The sequence below is a fragment of the Cucumis melo genome, chromosome 4, assembly GCF_025177605.1.
Source record: "Cucumis melo cultivar AY chromosome 4, USDA_Cmelo_AY_1.0, whole genome shotgun sequence".
In the NCBI taxonomy this organism is placed as follows: domain Eukaryota; kingdom Viridiplantae; phylum Streptophyta; class Magnoliopsida; order Cucurbitales; family Cucurbitaceae; genus Cucumis; species Cucumis melo.
The window spans coordinates 16,110,784-16,133,235 of NC_066860.1; the positions used below are offsets into that span (position 1 = coordinate 16,110,784).

The 22,452-nt window shown below is 32.8% G+C and overlaps 2 protein-coding genes across 2 annotated transcripts; both read right to left on the minus strand.

Annotated features, from left to right (window-relative positions):
- Positions 1-7,128: 7,128 nt before the first annotated feature.
- Positions 7,129-9,388, minus strand: LOC103489979 (profilin-like). Its single transcript, XM_008449341.3, has 3 exons — positions 9,160-9,388; positions 8,167-8,304; positions 7,129-7,569 (listed from the first exon to the last, which is right to left on the minus strand). The coding sequence occupies exons 1-3, from the start codon at positions 9,280-9,282 to the stop codon at positions 7,435-7,437; spliced, it is 396 nt and encodes a 131-aa protein (XP_008447563.1). The 5' UTR covers positions 9,283-9,388; the 3' UTR covers positions 7,129-7,434.
- A 1,972-nt stretch (positions 9,389-11,360) lies between these two features.
- Positions 11,361-15,576, minus strand: LOC103489980 (mitochondrial-processing peptidase subunit alpha-like). The gene is made up of 13 exons (XM_008449342.3): positions 15,408-15,576; positions 14,673-14,912; positions 14,257-14,553; positions 13,966-14,133; positions 13,582-13,749; positions 13,127-13,207; positions 12,864-12,930; positions 12,622-12,719; positions 12,367-12,439; positions 12,226-12,296; positions 11,999-12,048; positions 11,749-11,861; positions 11,361-11,649 (listed from the first exon to the last, which is right to left on the minus strand). The coding sequence occupies exons 1-13, from the start codon at positions 15,444-15,446 to the stop codon at positions 11,597-11,599; spliced, it is 1,518 nt and encodes a 505-aa protein (XP_008447564.2). The 5' UTR covers positions 15,447-15,576; the 3' UTR covers positions 11,361-11,596.
- Positions 15,577-22,452: the final 6,876 nt, after the last annotated feature.

Consider the following 22,452-nt stretch of genomic DNA (forward strand, 5'->3'; position numbering starts at 1 on the left):
ATTTGTTTATGTTTGGGATGGTTTCAAAGGGTGGTAGTAGGATAGCTTGAAAGGTAGCATTGTTGGAAGGGGTGGATAGGATGCAAAGATTTTGAAGTATTTTGTTGTTAATAATTAGATTGTGTTGGCTATCTGGTAGTTATGGTAGCGTCTGTCTGTCGTTTGAAGTTAGTTCTAGTGAAAAAATTGAGAAATTGTATATTACTGAAAAATAGTGAAAATTCAAGGGAGTAAGATATGGATGTGAGAGTGTGAGAGAGATATGTTTCTAATCAAACCTATTTATGTTTTAGGGACTTAAACGATGGACAAGGGTTGGATGAAAATTAGAAATAAGTTCTCCCTTGATTATAGACTGGGAGTGACCCAATTTTTAGAATTTGCAAAGTTTTACGTTCATGCCTACGGACGATTAAGGTGTCCATGCAAGAGATGTTTGAATTTAAATTGGAGCTCATTAGAGGGTGAGGAACAACATCTACTGACTATTGGAATATCCCCCTACTACACAGAATGAGTGTATCATGGAGAGTCATTAAGCTTTAAAGGTACAGAAAACTTTAAGGAAGGAACTAGTAGTAATCCTTTTAACGAAGGAACTAGTAGTAGGCAATTTAATGAAGAAGATGATATGTTTAGTATGTTAAATAATTTACAAGCCCCGATTGAACAAGAAGAGGAAACAGAGAAACGTCGTTTGGAAGATGAAATGTCGATGAATATTGAGGTAGATATATATGAAGATAGAAAAAACATATTTCAATAATATTGGGGTAGATATATATGAAGATAGAACAAACATATTTCAAAAATTATTGAATGAAGCACGTAATGAGTTGTACCCCGATTGTTCTGAATTTTCGTCATTGAATTTTTTGGTTAAGTTGATGTATGTGAAGGTTCTAAATGGTTGGAGTAACAAGTCATTCGACATGTTGTTAGAAGTCTTAAGAGCAGCGTTTCCAATGTGTAATACTACTATCCCTAGTTCATTTTATGAAGCAAAACGAAAACTTCGTGACTTGGGCTTGGGATACGAGACTATTCACGCATGCAAGTATGACTGTATATTGTATTGGAAAGAGTTTGCTGATTCGCAACATTGTCCTACATGTGGTGACGGTAGGTACAAGGTTAATCATAATAGAGGAAAAAAAATTCCGCATAAGGTATTGCACCACTTTCTTTTGGTATCGAGATTACAACGTTTGTTTGTATCATAGGAAGGGTCTGCTGACATAAGATGGCATAGGGATAAATGTGTTGAAACAGATGATGTGTTGAGACATCCAGCTGATGCAGAGGGGTGAAAGCACTTTGATTCTGAATATCCTGATTTTGCTTCTGATTCACAGAACGTGCGATTGGGCTTGGCTTCAGATGGGCTTAACCCATTTGGTCAAATGAGTACCTCGTACAGTATGGGGTGGAAGTGGTGACAATAATTTATACGGTGTTCTGGACGAAGTGTTGCACGTAGAATATCATTTGGAAAGAAATGTATGCCTATTTAAGTGTCGGTGGTATGACACCAACTTAAATAAAAGTCAAATAACACACGTTGAACTAGGGTATAAATCTGTCAACACGTCCCGTTTTTGGTACGTGGAGGAACCTATAATTTTTATGACTCAAACACATCAAGTTTTTTACATAGATGATCCAAAAAATGGTAGCAATTAAAAAGTTATGCAAGTCGTGCAAAATAAGCGTATATGGGACGTGCCAGAAGTGGATGATGTTGAGAACTACCACATTAGTGTACTATAAATCGTTATAAGCCACCGAGTGGATGACCACATTGAGGATGACACTCTGTGCAGGACTGACGTTGATCCCACAATCGTTGAAAGACCGATTGTGCATCATGTCACTGACGACTTCATCGACGATGTGGATGAACACTTGTCACATGCAAATGACGACGACGAATTATAGTGACAACCTACGTACCCACATATTTATGTATTTTATATATTTGATTATAGCTATGTGTTCATATTTGCTTATTGAATATTTGTTTTCTATGTCCATAGGCATTATGTCATACGCACGTAATAATTTTTTGGAGACGGACGTTATGTTCCTCGAGTTTGAGGACGATTTAAATAACCCTGCAGGAGGGTCATCGTCCATGGGCGATAATGCGGGTGGGTCTAAGAATTTCCTTCATTTTAACTTAGGATCATTTCATGTTTTTTTTCTCTAACATTATATGTTATTATAATTTATTGAGCAGGGTCGTCTTCTCAACCACCTGCGACTTCGACTCCTAAGAGACGTGCGCAGTCTAAACTCTTAGAGTGGGAGCGCCACGTTGCAGTCAATGGGCACATTTCGATAACGATCGCCCCTAAAGCAGAGAAGCTTATTTCCCCACACGTCGTTCGCTTCAGCCAGGTGATAGGTGTGTGCGTGCAGAAGACATTTCTCGTTCGTTGCCTTTAGTGGGCGGACGTTGGCAGAGAATACATTGAGGTCATCAAGGGCGACCTTCAGGTAATTAAGTCCACTACATATTTATGATTTAAATTGAAATATATCTAAGTTAACCAATCTAATGTGTTATTTTTGTAATGTATAGCGGTTTTTTTTGCTTGATTTAAATGATTGAGCAATAAATAGGTTTGTTGAGCATCAGATGCTCACCACCTTTAAAGAGTTTCGGGACGATTGTCACAGACACTTCAGAAAGTACAGCGAACCCGATGAGGCTCGTGCTAACCCACCAAATGTATTGGTTGGACGTCATGAGGATTGGCACTTCCTCTACGACCACTGCATGAGTCGTGCATTTTAGGTATTTGTCATGCTTAATTATGATTTCAACTTTTAATATGTATAACAAATAAACAATATAATTGTTTTCATGCAGGAGCAATCACAGACGAACAAGGCTGCTAGATAGAAGCAACCTTCCAATTATAGCAGCAGGTCAAAGTCGTTTCTACAAAGATAGCACGAGCTCGCTGAGAAAAAAGGGAAGTCGGTGGACCGTGTGGAGTTATTTCGAGAAACACACGTTCGAGTCGAAACGTTCATGTTGCAGGCTATAGATGATGTGCATGTAAGTTATCGAGCCAACTCTTTTGCCCTTATTAATTATCCTCTTTCATTATATATTTTTGCATCACCTAACTTAGTTTTTAAATTTGTTGCAGAATTAAATGCTGGAACTCTAGCCCCAGCCTACCCAGAGGGTAGTCAGCTATACTCTAGGGATGAGATATGCGATCAGGTGTTGGGTAGACGATCAGGCTACTCAGAAGGCCTTGGTTAGAAATCCAAGTCGAAGGCCCGCAAGACGACAAGGGTGAGCAGTTCCACGACATCATGTTCTCAGTCGGGCACAAAAAGAGAGATTCAAATACAAGCTTTGGAATAGATTGAATAACAAGATAGAAATTTCCAATCGTTAGCTTCAGAAATGGAATAAATGCGAAAGCTGATACAGGACATGACTCGAGCACAACAAGAACCACCACATGATCCTTAGTTTTGCGGTACGTATATATGTTTCCATTATTCTTAAGTTTTTGCAATGATAGTATACAGTGATGTTATGGATATATGTACCAAACTTAGTTACTTTTGTATCATTGTAAGACCCGCAATGTAAAATGGCGCGTACTAGCCTCGTTAGGAGACGTATGAATTTGTTTGCACTTTTTTGTATTATGAATACTAGATTTTTTTCATTATTAATGCTATTATGTTTTTTGAATTATGAATATTACGAATATCAAATCTTTTTTTTTTAATTTGTGTTCGTATTTCGTAATTTATTAATCTATATTGAATTTGCTTGAATTTAATCCAAAACGAATGTCATTATTTCACAAAAATAAAGAACTTGTTTAAGCAAAAAAATAGAAAAAAAATTAAAATTACATATTAAAAAAAACATATAAAAAGGACTTCTCGACACAACATAACGTCGGGAATAGGATGCACGACAGGTCGGGATAGTTCTCCCAACGCGTGTTCGACGTCAGATAAGGAAACGTTGGGAGACGAAATTCCCGACACAATGATAAGCGTCAGCATAATAGACGCCTGGAGAGGGTATTCCCGATGCAATGCCAGGCGTCGACATAAGGGATGTCGGGAGAGGTATTCCCGACGTGTTTCTTTCGACGTGCGATTCAACGCTGTAAATGATGTCGGAAAAAGATATCTCGACGTTTCTTTAGCTTGTTCTGATGTCGTTGTGCGTCGGGAGTCCCCCTTCTCTTGTAGTGGTTGGTTCAACTCAAATTTAAAAAATGTAACTTGAACCCAACCCAATCTATAAAAAAATATTCAATCCAAGCCAACCCTTACAACTTTGGTTGGATAGTTCGGGTTGTTTCAGTTATCTAAACACCTCTAGATGAGATTGTCGGGCCCATGTTTAGACAAATGACATCTTTGAATTTGTCAAATTTCATGTCTTTGATTCTAATTTGAGGACACTTGATGGGTTTGTAATTGATATCAAATTTATCAATCATTAATTTAAATTAATTTTTTTAATTGGTCGAAATTTCTACTCAGCCATGAGTTACATTCTTTTTTTTTTCCTAAGAAGTCAATCCTAAAAGTGACTATGATAAAGCAGATCTTTTTATAATTACCTCTATGGCATCTCTTCCGCTGTTAACTAAATTTCTTATTTTTTATTTAGTTTTTAAAATAGAAACGTTTTTAAATATAAATATAGTAAAATAAATTAAAATATTTACAAAATATCACAATTTATCTACAATGGATTGTGATAGTTACTACGATTGTGATAGTTACTACTATTTTTATCTGACTAGATTGTGATATTTTGTAGTATTTTTTTAAAAATATTTTATAAAATTTTCATTCAAAATAATTTTCTTTTTAATAAAACTAAGGATCTGTTTGGATTGCCTATTTAAAAAAATGTTTATTTAAGAAACATTTAAAAAAAATTATAAAATGAGTTTAACATCTAAACACTTACATGTTTGGTTTGACTTTTTTATAAATGTTTATATGAAAAATTGTGTTTGATTTGTCTTATACTAACAATGTTTATGCTTAGATCAAATTATCATAAAAGATTAGTAAACTTTATGAATCAATTTCATAAACAAACACACACATTCTGAATCTTTTTTTTAGAAATATATTTTAAAATTAATCGCACGTTATCTTGAAATTTACTTAAAACTAAACATTAATTTTATTTTTTTTATTAACTTTTTTGGAAAATTCAATTTTAAAAACACAAACATCTTAAAATGTAAATACATAACCATAAATAAAAAAAATTGATTTCCAACAACAAAATATAAATAAGACAAATAATTTTTTCTAGACAATATAACATCAACTAGACAAGAAGATGTGTAATTCGATCATATTCTTCATTCATCTTCGTTTTACGAACCGAATGATCATGTTCTTTGTTAATGTTCTCATGACTTCTTTCACAAATGTTAAGATGAAATCAATTTAGGCAATTTAGGATACATGTTTTGTGTTTTAAGATACAATTTAGAAATATTTGTATACATATTTAATTATTTGAGATATATATTTCTAAAGATTTGACTGAGAGAGAAGCATTTGCAAATCCCTATTTTTGTATGTATACGAACATACATTAAAAGATATTCAAAATATTTAAAAGAAACAAAAAGAATGACGGGGTGAAAAATAGATACTAAAAAGAACAAAAGAAGAAGAAGAATAGATATTTGGAAGGAATTTTTCGTTAAACACCAAATAAATATATATTCAAAAATTTGATTGAATATGTTTTCTTTGTAATAATTTATTTCATAATCTCTTTTTTAAAAAATTATTTTAAATCAAGCATCTCAATTTATCTTAAAATGAATTATTTAAAAAATTAAACACTTTAGAAATCAATCCAAACTCATTCTAAGTTTTCTAAAAAAAAGATAAGTTTTTAAAACATTTTACTTTTATAATTTGGTTAAGAATTCAAACTTGTAACTTGTAGTAAAAAAAATAAAAATCATGATTAAAAAATTGATAGAAAATCATGTCGTATCTTCACAAAAGGGAAGGTCACCAAATGGGGCTACAATAACAAGATTTATTGATTTAAAAAGTAAATTTTCTTTTTGTAATCGATAATTATTATTTAACCAAATAGTAAAAAGTAGTAAAAAAATTTTACATACTATCAATGTAGCATCTTCTAAATGAAAGCTAATTTAAAATTTTCAATAAAAGATGAATCAGTTGAACCACAAAAGCCAATGATCCTAAAATATGGGATAGAATTTGTTATGGGTAATGCAAAAATATAAATGGCATTGGGCAAAGCTAAGGATGCAAGGAAGAAGATATAAAAGAGGTTACGCACAAAGTCCAAACTTGTAATCATAAATAGTTGAATTATGAACCCCAACCCCAACCCCAACCCCAACCCCAACCCCAAGGCACTTCCCAACTAAAGGGTAAATTGAATTCAAATTTCTAATTCTCTGTTTCCTTTTTTGTTATTACTTTTTTGAAGTACAACAAAATTTCTTTCAAAAATAGAAACAAAAAATTTACCAACACAACCGCCTATTTTTTTCAACAATTTACGTAGAGTATAAATTTTTAACTAAACAATGAGCATAAAAATATTTTAGCATAAAAAATTGTTAACAATTATTTATATCATATAATTAATATATGGTCATTTTCAGATATAACAAAATAAACTAAAATATATACAATTTCTAAAAACATATTCGGTATTTATCAAAGTTTATTATTCGATAGAATTTGAAATTTTGATTTATGTTATATATATTTTGTCAAATTACTATTTTTGACAATCCCCTTGAAAGTATTTTTCTTCTTGGTTGATTGATGTCATAATTGATTCTATTTCCAAAACCCCAACTCATTAATTGCCAATTATAAAAACTTACATGTTATGATCTCAAAAGACAAAAATGAAAAGTTAGATAGGCAATTAAAGGGAAAAAAAAAAGTCAATAAAAAGAAAATTCTTTTAGAAAATTTCAGTGGATCAACCGAACAAAATGTTGTTTCTCTTTAAATAAATAGTAGTGAGGCTTATGTTCCATGATTTTCCTTTCCAAGATACCTCCTTTATGATTAAGGCTACTCATTACTCAACTACAAATGTACTCATCACAACTTTTTAATACTTATATTAAAAACCAAAATAACAATATATAAGTACAATCTCATACGTGTAATGCTTTCATAAATTCATATTTGAAGCCGTGTATTCATAAATACACAAAAAGAAGGGGAAAAAAAGAAGCCAAGAATACATAGAATGGGTAGAAATCATCGACCAAAATCACCACACTCTTGCTTTTTCATCCTGATTCTTCACACTGTTATTTTCTCTAAGGAAACAGTTCACAGCCATAAAAGCAGGACACCAGTTCAAAATCCCAATTATGTATAGAATAGAAGAAGAACTTAGAGGCCTTGATCAATCAGGTAATCTCCCAACTTCTCAACAATCACGTTGCACTGTCCTGGAGTCATGGGTTCATCATATAAACCAAAAATCAGTGCTTGGGTTGTTTTCTTTACAGTTATCCCAGAAGTGCCCTGTCATCAGGTGAATTTTTTAAGAACCATCAGAAACTGTACTGCATTTCTTATGAACAGCTGAATTTTAGTGCTTGATGCAAAGTCCAATGTCCAAGATTGTATGTTAATTGGAAATTAAATTTGAGGAACCGAGTTGGATTGGATAGTGGGTTATTAATGATCCAATAAGAAAAATGTAGAATCTTAGAATAACAACAATGGAGAAAGTGAAACTTTGACATAAATAGGCAATACTGTGTAAGCATGCATGTTTTTGAAACTTAAAGTCCCAGATTAGAGTTAAAGTGAAGAAAATGATCTTCCCCACAAGTTTTGGTCTCTTCTTTAGATTTGATTCGTAGAGAAGAACGCATTAGTGATGGCTCAACTAGCCAAAGTCGGATTAACAATTTTCATCCAACATCTTTTAGTGAGGGGAAAAAAATAGCTTAATGATAGGAATATGCATTCACTGTTCTTTATAATCATAGAATAACCAAATCTGTATTAGATTATCCATAAAATAGAATGAGCAAACAATTGATGATGGATGATGGATTATGGATTATCATAAGATGAGAATCACAGCAAGATATCACTGGTACCAAATCATACCTTCTTTCCACGGATAACAGCTCCAGATTCTCCCTGAATAACCATGTACTTTGATCCACCTAGGTGCAACCCAGTCGGGGCAAGAGATCCAGGCTCATCAAAATCCTTCATAATGGCAGAAATCTCTTCTGGCTTGTACTAAAATGACAAAGGAAGATAAAATAATTATTCATCCAGAAACTACTATCAGCCAACACAATTGCATTGAAAAGTGTGCTTGAACAACATGAATAGTTAACAATCGCCCATTCAAAGTTTCTAATCCCAATACAACTAAATTTATTCGGAACAGAATTCCTCAAATTCGTGTTGACAGACAATTTCTTAACGATCAAACCACTTTCCGATGCACGCTCATGCCGCGATGAATCTAAAAATTTTGTTAATAGGGTGGGATTTGAACCTAGGTGCAGTGGAACTAGATTACAGTATTGATATTGGTATTATTTCGGTTATATTAAGAGCATGAAGTTGAGGGGATCAAATTCCACAGCTATACTAAACCTACAGGAGCTCTGAAAGCTCGTTTACGTTATACAACAACAAAACAATAAAAACAATCTAACATCACAACGAAATGCATTGGAAACACAACTCCCTCAAATTCCGGTTTACAGACATTATCTTAGCAATCAACTCATATCCCGATCCACGCTCATGCTCAGCTCATGTCAATATACAATATACACATTACAGCAGAAACAATCTAGAATCAGCTCAACAAAGCAGTCGAAAGTGTTTTTAAAAAATGAAAAGGCAAAATTCCCAGATCTCATCAAGATCATAATAACAAGTGGAGTAGATACTCGATTTTCACGAAATGCATCGCTCATTATACCCGAAACAGAAAATGACGACGGAGCGCCGAATCGATCATAACGTCGACAATAACCAGAAGGTAGAAGAAAAGAAAACAAGAATATAGCTTATAGTAATCAGAAACACGGAATTATAGAAAAAAAACAAAAGAGAGAGAAAAGAGAAAAAGAAAACCTGAGGGAAACCGGAGCTCTGAGCCCAAACAGAACCGTCGTTACCGATTATAGCAGCGGCTTTGAGATGTTGGCCATCAACCTCATACATCAACTGATCGTCAATGTAAGATTGCCAAGACATTTTCAATATGAACCGAGTTAATGAATGAACAAAAAAGTTGAGTCTGTAATTTCCGTTTCTATGTTTTGGTTGTGAGTTGATTGGTTCTCAGACTTGGAAGAATAAGAAGAAGAAGAAGAAGAGGGGGGGTATAAATAGTGTTGTTTGAGTGGGGGGCCCGCGGTAGGAGCGGACGGGTACGATTGAATGTTGGTGGTCGTTTTGTATTTGTGATGTATTTAGGAGCGTTGATTTGGATGAAATGGAAGGAGTGGCGTTCATGTATGTGCCTGTGGGGGTTTAATCCACAAGACTCGTTCGGAGTGGTGGGACCGTAATGAAACGTGGCAGATGCCAAATGGGTGTGCGATTCGCTGTATCCCCAATCATTGTTTTGTGTAGTAAGTGTGGTATCTATCATGACCGTCTGATGCTCTTAGCTGGCTTTATCTGGGCCCCTACTTTCTTTTTAGTGCATAAAAAGTTGCTTTTATTAACATTCTTTTCATTTTTGTGTAGTCCAATCTTAATCATTCAAAATTAAAATTAGGTCCTCCCCCCTTATTACTTTCCAATTTCCTTTCTTTAACAAACAAATATAACAATTCTACTCTACTTTCACATTTTGAGATTTTTAATGACTCCAAATCTTCACAGATGAGGATTTTCGAAATTGGATATTTTCATTGAAATTTCAAGTTTTCAGTTCTTTTTAGCTATGCTAACTCAAAGAAAATGTAAGAAAAGTTCTTTTTTTTTTTCTTTAATCCAACAAAAAATTTTATTTTCAAGGAACCACCTTTTTTTTATTTAAATATTTTATGAGTTTTTTTTTTAATTGTTTCTTTCAAGCACTATTTACTTTGTAGACTTTTCTTCTTCATTATGTTGTGTTATGTTTAATGTTATCATTTTTTTCCTTAAGATAAATGGTTCTTCTTTGCTCATTCTTAACATAGTTTAATGGTATGATTTCTCACTTTTGTTCATTTTTAATTACAACATTTGATATTTTTTTTTTTTTTTGACAAATTACAACTACCACGTCACTCATAAATTAGGATGGTAGTTGTAATTACCTTTCTAAACTTTTGACAATAACAATTTGACTCTAAAAATGTTAAAATTAAACCCTTCAAACTTTACAATAATTGCAAAAATTAGACCAAAATTTGATGTTCCAATTTTAAATTTCTAGATAAGTTTGATAACTCAATTTTTTATTTTCAAAGTTGTAAGAGTATAATTCCAACTATATAGTTTTGAATTTGACCTTATTTTGTCGACTTTTTAAAGATTTATACTACTCCATTGATATTTACACATATATTTCACAATATACATCTCAACGCTGTCTTACTTAATAAAAATGGTGATTATAAATAGTCAATTATAGTATATCGAAGTTTCATTAACAAATTACAACTTTCATCAATTTTCATAAAGTTTTCGATACAAACATTTATATTATTTTAAATTGTTACAAATTTAGATACCGATATAAAATTTTAAAATTCAAAAATTGTGCTTGATTATGAAATTAAAAACGATTACTTGTTCTCTTTTTTTTATTTAAAAAAAAAATCAATTTTAAAAACAAGCATAGCCAATACTGTTTAAATTATTTGTATACATTTTTGTTTTTTGCAATCTACCAGCATAGAAAAATCATTTAAATCTGATTGAAAAACTACAAATCATTATAGTATTTTGAACTTGAACTACCTTCAATAAAAAGAAAATATAGAGGCCGAAGGTGTTTGTTAATAAAACAATATCAATTCTTCAATCAGAATTGATTGAATTATATTAAATCAGTGTGGGACTCAAACGAAAAGCTAAAAAACCAATCATGCAACAATGCATTAATGTACTAAAAAGTTATGCGTTAGTTGCCACATAACCATTGATTTATTCCTGTTCATACAAATTTAGCTAATTTATTTTACTATTAAGGGCATCAAGAAAAAAGAACAATATAACAACCAACGGATATATTGCTTGAAATTCAAGCTTGAAGATTTAGAGAAAAGACCTATGAATTTAACATTTTTTAGACAGTTTTAAGTTGGCTTTGAAAATATTAATACCGCCAGAAGGAGAAAAAAAAATGGCCGGGTTAATATTCAAATAAATAGGGCAAAAACTCCTCCACAATTCACAGGGAGCAAAACTCAATGAATTGGAGACAAACAGATAATTTTACATCATCTGAAAACTTTCATTCGAAAAATTTATTGTGAAAGGCGAGGGCAAAGTTGAAACTGCTTCCAGGGCGAAGAACAACATAAACAGACAGTATCAGAAATGGTGAGCTTCAAAATGCACACGTATTTCATTTTCTGTGAAACAGGCTGTTAACAGACTCGTAGGTCGGCACGTTAATAACTGCAACGCCAACCATGAAGATTCAAGATGTTAATCTTTATAAAAGATATAGTAATTACATCAAGATTTGTTAGTTTGAGTCACAAGTGAGAAGATTACCGTCTCCATATGATGCCATTGTTAAAGGAGAAGATATAACTTTCTGGGCAATGTTAGTAATATCGTTCAAAGTGATTGAGTCTACTGCCTTTAAGAAGTGCTCAACAGGTTTCCTGGAATATTTTAAAAACATCACCCATAAACATAATGCAAAGACAAGGACAAGGCTCATGGAGTAAAAGAAAATTGGAGGAAGAAGTAATTGTGCAATTGTTTCAGATGGAAGCTAAGTTTTGATCACAAAAGATACCTCTCTCCATATGTCAAAATCTGCCTCCCAATATCCTCGGACACTATCATCTGCAAGATAATGAAATGTCAGCTTGCTGTTGTTTCTTTCTTTCTTCACTTTTCCTTTTTCAAAAGGGAAGGGTCTGCTTTCAGTTCACACGTCACCATAAAGGTGAAAACAACCACAACAATCGGGTCTGATAAAAGGCATATGGTGTGCATGAGAGAAAAGAAGATAGAGATTACCCTGGATTCTAGATTCATCAAAACTGCAGATTTTGTTGACTCTTTGGCACGGTTAAGCTGAACCTGCGAAACTGCAACGAAAAGAGAGCAATACACATTAACCAGAGAAATTACAAAAATAATAAACAAAAATCACCAAACCTTGTCCAGGAGTTGCAATTGAGATTAGTTCCGATGCAGCAATATCAACTGCTTTGGCTACAAAGTTAGAACCCTGGACCCAAAGATTACACATTAGTAATTGAGATTATGATTGATAAGTACATAAAAATAAACTAAAGCAAGACAAACTAAAATCAGACTGTAATGCTGCACATAATTTTGCAGCTATATTCATATGATGAAGGATTAGTAAATTAACCATATAAAAAATCAAACAGTTGGATTGTGCCTTACGGTGCAAGCATAAATTCCAAACAGTCCAGTGTTATTGAAGATGCTGTTAAATGCAGAAAAAGATTGAATCTGCTGGTACTCATTCAATACTCGAAGATCTGTTTCAAATCCAAAGCAAATGAAAAGATTTAACCACATGTAAAGCAGATAACAAATGGAAGAGATTAAAGAACAGGCCACAGATAAAAAGGTGAAGAAAATGTTAATCAAATGCTAAAACATAGAACCAATTTAATACTTACATAACCTCGAGTGCATGCCTTTACCAGGGCCCCCAGCAGAAAATGAACCACCACCTCCCATAAGCATCTGCAGGACTGAGAGACTTTAATAGTATTCATTAAAGAATGAATTTTTGGCCATGTCTTTTTACCCCTGTAATGAGATTACTTGAACATGTTTTCTATTCTCCATTTTTAAAACATTCCAACAAGACAATTTGATGAAGTTGTTTTCGTATAATAGGACATCATCTTTACAATAAAATGTTAATAAAATGAGGCACCTGAAGAACCGTCAAAACAATGGCATCTTTCTCCTTATGCCAGCCACCAGGAACCTCAAACGCCAGGGCAACATGTGTGCTCTGCTCAAATAAAAAGCCTATGTGAATATACGAAAATGAAGCAATAGAAAACAGTATATCTGTGACTGAGATCATAGTATAATGAACAAGTTCATCATTTTTCTCTTTTTATGATATGAAACCAAGTTTACAATCCCCTCAGCCATTCACAGGAACCAAAGGTCAAATTACCTGTCTCAGCCAAGTAATATTCAATTCTTTGATAATTCACTTTTCTTTCCTCCCGTATGTTGTTGTCAAAATAGTTAGAAATTTAGAAGGGTTCGAGTATAAAAATCATCTAAGTCACATCCATTCTACCTCGTTTGAGGTTTGGATCATGGTCTGGAGTGTTATTATGAAAAAGTAATTAGAATACATTTATAGTTACACACCCCACAATCAGCTTGACGACGATAATCCCCTCCAACATAAGCAGATTCTGGCACTTTCACACCAGGTACTTTGGGTAGGTCAGATAGAAGAGGTTCTGCAATGGATAAAAGCTCCTCATGATCAACCCCTGATGCTGCAAGCACCATTCTAGGAGCAGTATAGTTCTCCTGAAATCCAAAAGTGAAAATCAAAATACTAAAAAACAGAAAAGGGAACAACCACATGAAATTACCTCATATGGGGGGGGGGGGGGGGGGGGGGGCCAAGAAGATATATCATGTATGAAGGAAAAAAAAGGTTGGACCCATGGCCTTCATCCATGAAGAACCAAAAGAAAAAGAAAGGAAACAACGAGAACATTGGAAAAGAATGCAAGATCTCACAGCAATAAATTCCTCCAAGATGGTGCCATCCAATCTGCTTAATGCAAACTCTGGAGCCACAAGAGGATTTGCAAGTGCACCAGAATACCCAGCAGAATGAACTGCCTCGAGGAGTAAGCCCTGTGGGTTATTTGCAAGTTCCCCAATTTCTGCTTTTAGCTTTTGCAGCTGTATAAACACATAATCAACACATCAGCATTGGATACAGAAGTCCAAAACTACCATTTTCTCACACAGTTATCACTTATCACATGGATATACTTCCAAACTAGTGGCTAGATGACTAATTACCTCTTCATTGATTTCCCAATCCAAAAATACAGGATTCCTGACACAATCTACTAGCAGTTCCACCATTTCTGGAACATATGTCTTTAGAGCATCAAAAGTGTATCCCATTTGTTCCCGGGAGGCGGAGGCACCTGTGTTGCCACCAATAGCTTCTACTTCCCTAACAATGCGCAAATGGCTTCGGTTCGTTGTACTCTTGAAGGCCAACCTTTCCAACAAATGTGATGCTCCAGAAGACAATGGGGTCTCATATATGGAACCACAATCAAGATATATCCCAATAGAGGCTGCAGGGTTCTGGTTAGCCAACCGGTCTAAAACTTGTCAGTATGATAAACAAGGAAATAAACATGTTAACTATACAAATTAAAACAAGAAGAGCCAAGATAAACAATAAGTTTCACACCCACACATACCGAAGAAGTTTCTGAAGCTATTCTGACACCATTAGGAAGAGTTGTAATCTTGGTTTTGCTTGGTTCAACGTGATCAGGCAATGGTGGTGGGAGGTTAATGCCAGATAGAGGTATTTCCATGGGAGGAAGAGAGCTTGAACGTTCTCCAGTGAGCCAGCTAAAAAACCCTCCAGACGTTGGTCTCGTAGCAACTGCACTGGATGTTGCAAACCTAGAGGCCCCCAAATTGGCCGCATGGTTCTAATTCAAAAAATAAGAAACTGTGAATAACTTTTTCTGATATACGTTTATGAGAGATAACACAATGCAGGAAATGAAATTTCAAGGCATAAATCTAGTTTAAAATAGGACAAAAGAAAGTCTTCCAATCCCATACACCATCCAAACCATGGATGAACCATTTTCATGTAAGAAAAACTAACAACCATAACTGCATTGACAATACGAGTCAATCACATAATCATTTCTCAAAGACATAAAAATGAATGCCTATCTCTCCAAACAACCAAGTGGAAGCAACAAAAGCATTTTTCATCCCAAGCATCCGACAACAAGGTAAACAATACAGAATCAAAAGGGATGGTCAAGCTTTAAATCGTCACAAAGAAACCATGTCCAGAGCACATTAAAGAGCAGCCAACACAAACAAAACAAAAACCAGATCTATAACGGCAACACCTTTCTTCGATTCAGAAAAGAGATTAATTAAACACAAAAAAGAAGGATTAGACTGACCTTGAGCGACCTGAGTCGTGAACCGGCGATTCTATGCATGGTGGAGCTGAGTGGCAGTGAACCCTAGAAAAGGTTGAGGCTCGCCTTAGTTTCTCCCTCGAGTTTGGTTTTCAAAGAAACCCCAATGGTGGCTGTGACGGGGGGCGGTAGAAGGTAAAGCTTTTGTTTTGTTCCTTTAACCAATAGATCTCAGTAAAAATAAGAATATATAAATAGATAAGTAATTCAAGTTTTTTACTGCAATAATAAAAGTTCAATTTTCCCATTGACTCTATCAATTTCATCCAATTACTTCTCAAAATTATTGATGAGTGTTTCAATATTAATATGAAATTGGTAAAAAGAAAAAACTTGAATGAGATTATGAAGATTTTTGCCTAGGTTTTTATAAAAATTAATCAATTAATTTGTGAAAATTGAATAAAAGCTAAACACTGAAATACTTATATAATATTGTACTTTAAATAAAAATTTATATAATATTAGATGAATAACTTCTAAAAGTGTTGTTCTTTTTTAAACTATTTTTTCTCTAATTTTAAATATCATAAAATTGTTTTTAAAAAAATCAAACGAGAAATATTTTTTAGACTTTATAAACCTATTTTTCAAAAAAATGGGAAATAAAATGGTATACTTTGAAAACTTAACGACAAATAAGTTCATTTTTGTAAAAAATAACAAAAAAAGGTTAAAAAAGGAGGGTTAAAAGATTTTTGGGATGGTTTTTGAAAATGAAAGTTTTAGGATAATTTAGGAGTGAATTGACAAAAATGTCATTCATTAAATTTCTTATCCTCGTTCCCTTCCCTTTCTCTTCTACTTAGAATGACATTGAAGTAAAAAAAAAAAAGGGTTTTCTTGGCTTTTGAAATTTCCTACTCTACTCCGATATTCCGCTCCAATGACGTTTGAAGATACTCTTCGTCGTTTGCCGTTCGTCGGTCCTCTAGTGCATTTCGTCTCTCCTCCTTTTCGAACCATTCGATCAACTTTAAGTGTTTTCTCTTATTTCGGTGAGTTTCATCTTTAACCCTCTTTCAATTTTTTGCTAATTATTTGGTTTAAGTATTTTTTGTGAGTTTCATCCATAAATGTCTGTTTTAGGCTATTTTGGAATCGACTTATTTGCTGATTAGTCAAAGTTTGGTTTAGGTTTGTTAGGAAGAATCCTACTCCTATCAGGTAATGGCGCAGGTGAAGAAGAACCGTGGATATTTTAAATGGGTAGTGGAATGAATTGAAGTAGAGGGTTGGTGAAATAGAGGAATAAGCAATAGGAATAGGGGGTTCAAGAGGATAAATTGACTAGGTCTATACTTGGACAGAGAATTATTCACTATTTACATTATTTACACAATCAAATGAGGTAAGATGACTTCGATTAACTTAACATAGGAAATGATTGAGGTGATCTTTTGAAGATAATGCAATTGAAGCTCCTTTATTTTGATTTCTTTGAAACTTTCTTCTAACTCCAATTCTGTCATCTAATTTGTTACAGGGATCTAAACATCTGACTTTTGTAATATAGTTGGCATTTTGCTCCTTGTTTTTTGGATCCCTTCTTTAACTCTGGATTAGTTGCTTCTTAGAAGTGCAATTGAAGCTCCTTTATTCAGCAGAATGACTCCAGTGAGTTTTTTTTCATGCCGCTATGAATGCTTCTGAAACCACTCTGGCTTCCTCTTTGATCACTTTCTAACACCTGCACTTTTGTTAGGTTTCTCTGTAACTTCGAATTTTGAAATACTATGAATGATGTAATAGTCCATATAGCTAATAAGCATAATAAAAGGTTTAAAGAACTGCTCTATTTAATTTGAGATAGTTTGTTTGTAAGAAGAAAGGAGAATGACGGAACAATTAAGACTTAAGTCTATTAATAAGATTGTAAATAGTTGAATGTGAGTTGATAATTTTAGATTACATGCACATAAGGATGGACACATTGAGAATTTTGGTTTGAAGAGGTAAGGGAATACAAATAATGAATATGAAGAAGTGTTAGGTCATCAATTGGAGTAGAGGAGAGAGGTGATGATATACATAACGGAAGGGATATGCATTAGTTTGGATTGTTTTAAAAGTTTAATTACATTTTTTAAATGAAGCATTAACTGTTTTTATCGAAAGTATCGGTTTGTTTTCAACTTTTTTTATGCATTAGTTTGGATTGTTTTTATGCATCTTTAGTAAGTCTTTTAGACTCTTATCTCGCCACATATCACACGCATCTCGCACATTTCAAACTTTATGCATTAGTTTGGACTCTATGCATGTTTAGTAAGTATCTTAGGCCCTTATGGTTTATTTTGCACATTCCAAATTTTCAATATTTATTTTGAAATTAAATTGGTGCCTCACCTAATCCATTTGTAGTGATTCTATGCATGTTTAGTAAGTCTCATAGGCCCTCATAGTTTATCTCGCACATATCTTGCACGTATCTCGCACATATCATGTCTTCTATGATATCACGTGGTTTGTATAGACGACCGGTTTTCTTGAATTTTACCTTTATTAATTCTTCAACAACCTAAGATTTTGCTTGCCTATGATCACGATTCAAAAACTCAAGAGAACACGAATGAACTTTGACATACTTTTTAATCTTGAATATATTTGAATCCTTCAATCTCATCGCTTGCAATCTCCAACCACACTCGTTATCGATGCATCTAACAAAAAGAACCTCTTTTATAGACTTTTTTACTACAAATTGAAAAAAAAAAATTCATTGCCAAGACACTTAATCTTATTGACAAATCTTTCTTGCAAAAAAATATTTTGTCCTACATCCAACTCCGCACTTGTAGAGCTTTCTTCGAACCAATCACTTCTTTTTGTCTTCAACTTTCGATTAGAGGAGCTATAGTGAACTTTAGCTTTTCCTTTGCAATCTTTTGTAGGATCATCTCTTTGTTGTAGGATGTCAAATGATTCATTGTTCATCTCAACTGACTCCCATGTAAAAATATCATCTTTTGAATCATATGAATCATATGATTCCTATATAACCAAAGTGGTCCCTATCATGTTATCACACAAGCCAATCTGAACGTCACTTGAACTTCATTCTCATCTAATGTACCCATTGCAATTGGAGGATGAGGGTTTAAGTTATGAACTTGATTTCTCCCGAATACAGAATTGTAATCTTTGTTTAACACTTTCTTGCTTTGATTGCTTCTAGGCTTAAATGATACGTATAGGGGAACCTCCAATGGATTTTCACTAAGAATATAAAACTTTAAATCACAGTCATTGCTTAACTCAAATGGAGGAGCTTCATTTTTCACTTTTATCTCATATATGCATCTTATCTTTATGTCGAACTATGTAAGGTCAACTTCTCCCAGGTCATATAATTCATCATGTAAATCTTTGTGTGTTATTTCTTTATTGACAACAATGCCTTTTAACATGCCTCCTTCATATTTTCTTCGTCCTTCATCCCATGAACCACCATGACGCACTAAACTCCGAACATATGACATCCTTAAACCATCTTAAGCTTTTTAGTTCCTAAAAAAATTGATTTGAACTTAGAAGTTGACATATCACATAAAAGAAAGTGTATGATTTATTTGCGAGAATAAAAAACAGTAGCTAAAAACTAAATAAGACATGCATAGTCGCACCCTAAATAAGTATACGACTAATTCAACCTCATTTAAAGTTTGGAAGCTACAAGATGTTTACAAGATTGCAAGATGCAAAAAACTGTAGCTAAAAGCACCCTAAATCACATAGGCACAGGTATATAATTCATCTAGGATTTTAAGCATTTGAATTTAAGAACCTACGAGATGTTTGCGAGATGCAAAAAAATAACAAATAACTTGTTGACATGCTTTTAAACATTTAACATTCCAATGTTACACCAATAAAAGAAGGAAAAAAAGTTATAACACAACACAGTTCAATGGGAAAAATAACAAAAAAATCTAAAAATTCACCGAACAACACAGGAACTTGATGGAGCGATGAACGACATCAGAGTAGCATGATTACACCGAAGTAGAAGCTCAACGCGAATGGGTTTTGTGTTGGTTTTTGTCTTTTGCTGCGATAAAAGAAATGAAGCAAGAAGTTTCAACTTTTATTCACTGCGCGTAAAGAACGAATGTAAAAATGGGTCTTTTTTTTTTTGTTTACGTTGAAGAGAAGAGAAGGAAAAATAATTAGGGGCAATTTGGATATTTCACCACCTTATTTGTCCTAAAACTTCATTTTCAAAAACTATCCCAAAAGTCTTTGACCCCTAAAATTTTATCCTATTTTTGGCAATTCCCCAATAAAAAAGTACACTTTAAAAATTTAACAACCAAATAAGTCCATTTTTGTAAAACTGAGAACTAAGAAATCTATTTTTAAAACTATAAATGCATTAAAACATGGAGACTAAGAAAAGATTCTCCATTGAAAATATATTTTTTAAATAGGTTTAAACCAGAAGGATTTTGTCCATAGAACACATGAATTCATCCAAATAATATCTTTAGTTCTAAATCCAATTAACTCTAAAAAATAAGATTTATTAGGCATGCCAAATGCATGTCGACCAAATAACTCAAGGGATTAGCTTTAGTCAATTCTTGAATTTAAATTTGGAAGCCTACATTCATGCCAATGTTGTCATTTCTATCTTGCTAGACTCTCAGAAGTATGTCCATTTTAAACTCTCGAAACCTTAAATGCACTATATTCTTTCACTCTTTGACCTAAACATTAGAGTCTGTATATAATAAACAACATATTGGTGGGAATGTCACTCATCTCTTAAACTACAAATTTTGCGGCATGTGGATGTTAGGTGTAATTACCTTGTCCCAATTTTACTATCAATGCTATGAATATAATTTAGTTTTTTTTTAATCCGTGACACTAATTGGATATGCAGAATTACAAAAATAAATAAATAAAAATTTTTGAACTTTTTTTAACCTTGTCAATTCTTTATTTTAACAATATTATTATTCTATAAAAAAATTGGAACATCACTTCCATTCTTTAATAAACGTTTCAAAAAAATTATTGGAGTACAAATCCAGAAGTATATTGTGACAAAAACTTAAAACGATGTGGTTATATTCAAGTCTCAATTTCACCGCCAATACATCATTATCAGTCTCGACTTTCATTCAATATTCTTATAAATCTATATATTAGCAGTAGTTTTGAAACATTTATACAGATAAAAAGTGCATGTTTTTCTTTTTTAAAAGAAAAGTAATAGTATTAAAAGAAATGGCAAATTTAGGGCTATTGTTTGCAATTTAGTCCTAAAATATGGGCCATAAAAAATATACGAGAATCCTTTAAGACTAAGGTTTTAAACTAGAATATTATGAGCATCCAAGGTTGAAAAATCTTTAAGTCTCAAGATGAACCTCACTTTGTTGTGTATTTGTCTATAAGGGATCATAAATTAGCAAAGATAAAAATACTTCTTGCTTCGAGTCATTTTATGTTGTCCAATTTTTTTTTGGTTTGGTCGGTTATGCTTTTTTTTAAAGTATGATTGTGGTATACGAAGACTCGAACTATGAATCCATGGCTTACTCAAAGATAATTCTCTTAAAAGGATAGTCCAACTTGATAGATTTTGAATTTTATTGCACTCACTTCCTTATATTATTTCATTTGTTGATTTTATGGCATATCATGTGAAATTAAACAAATTAATTGTTAGTTTGAGTCTTAATGTTGAGATGGTTAGGAACAATACACGAAGATCACAAAGAAAATACGAAAAATAATTAAGGACTCGGCATAAGACGTCAATGACTTGAGATATAAGACTCGCACCTACGACTAAAAAGGTATAAGTTTTAATTCTCTAGGTTATAATGGGGGAGACCTAACCGGATCCCTTATTATGTGTCATTGTTAATTTACATTTTAAATTACAAAATCATAATCCAACTATGTTTATTACTTGCCTTTAGTTCTAACTCAATTTTTTTCTCCTAAATTAGAATTTTACACACTCTACTATGATACAATATTTCAAATATTTTCCATATTATTATTTGTGGATGATGAACACTTGCACTCAACCATCATTTTCTTAATAGATTCTTAAATCAAATCAATCCGTACACATTTTCAGTCATCTATCCTTGAGGTTGAGGTATTAAAATTATCGTATCCTCCTATTCAATAACAAGATGACTCAATAATTCTATATACCATGACCTTTAAAAATGAAATTGGCAAAGGTTTGCTGTAGTTTCCCTAAGTGGGAGTATTATAATCTTCCTTTTACTTTTCACCCTACTTACAAGTTTATTCTATTTTCAAATTTGTTGCCTAGACCATTTAGTTTGAGCACAACTCTCTCTACGACCAAAATAAGACATTATTGTACAAAATCAATTTTATTTTAAAAAACATCAACCATACAACTAAAAATTAAGGACTTTCTCCCTTGCCATTAAACTCATATATAGGAACTCAGTGCAAACTCATATACACAAACTCAGAAACTCATATACACCCAAAATTATGCTGATGAGTTCACTTTTGTTCTAACCTACAGGACTTATTATTGTGTCAAGTTAGTTATACTCTAGAAATGAACCTTCAACATATTCAATGAAAGAAAAAACAAAGCAATGCACTAATTGAACTCAATTTTTTTTTCTGGTGAAATAGTAGAGAAAAAGCTTTATTCTCAAAATCAAGAATCGAGGTTTATTTTGTAGCGGTTTTGACTTTTGGTCAAGATTTAGCAAACTATGTTATCCTCCATTAAAAGGACTATTTCAAATTAATGAAATGAACAAAAAAAAAAAACATTTACAAAATATATCAAAATATTAGTGATAAACATAGATACGAATCTATCTTCGTCTATCACACACAAATTATGACATTTCGTTGTATTTATAAATATAGCTAAAAATTTTATTATTTAAAATAATTTATTATGTATATGATTAATTAATGTTTATTTTTCATAAATAATTGATTAAAAGAATCGAGAATAATTCTCCTTCCATTCCAAACACTACCTTATTTTTGTTTATTATTACCA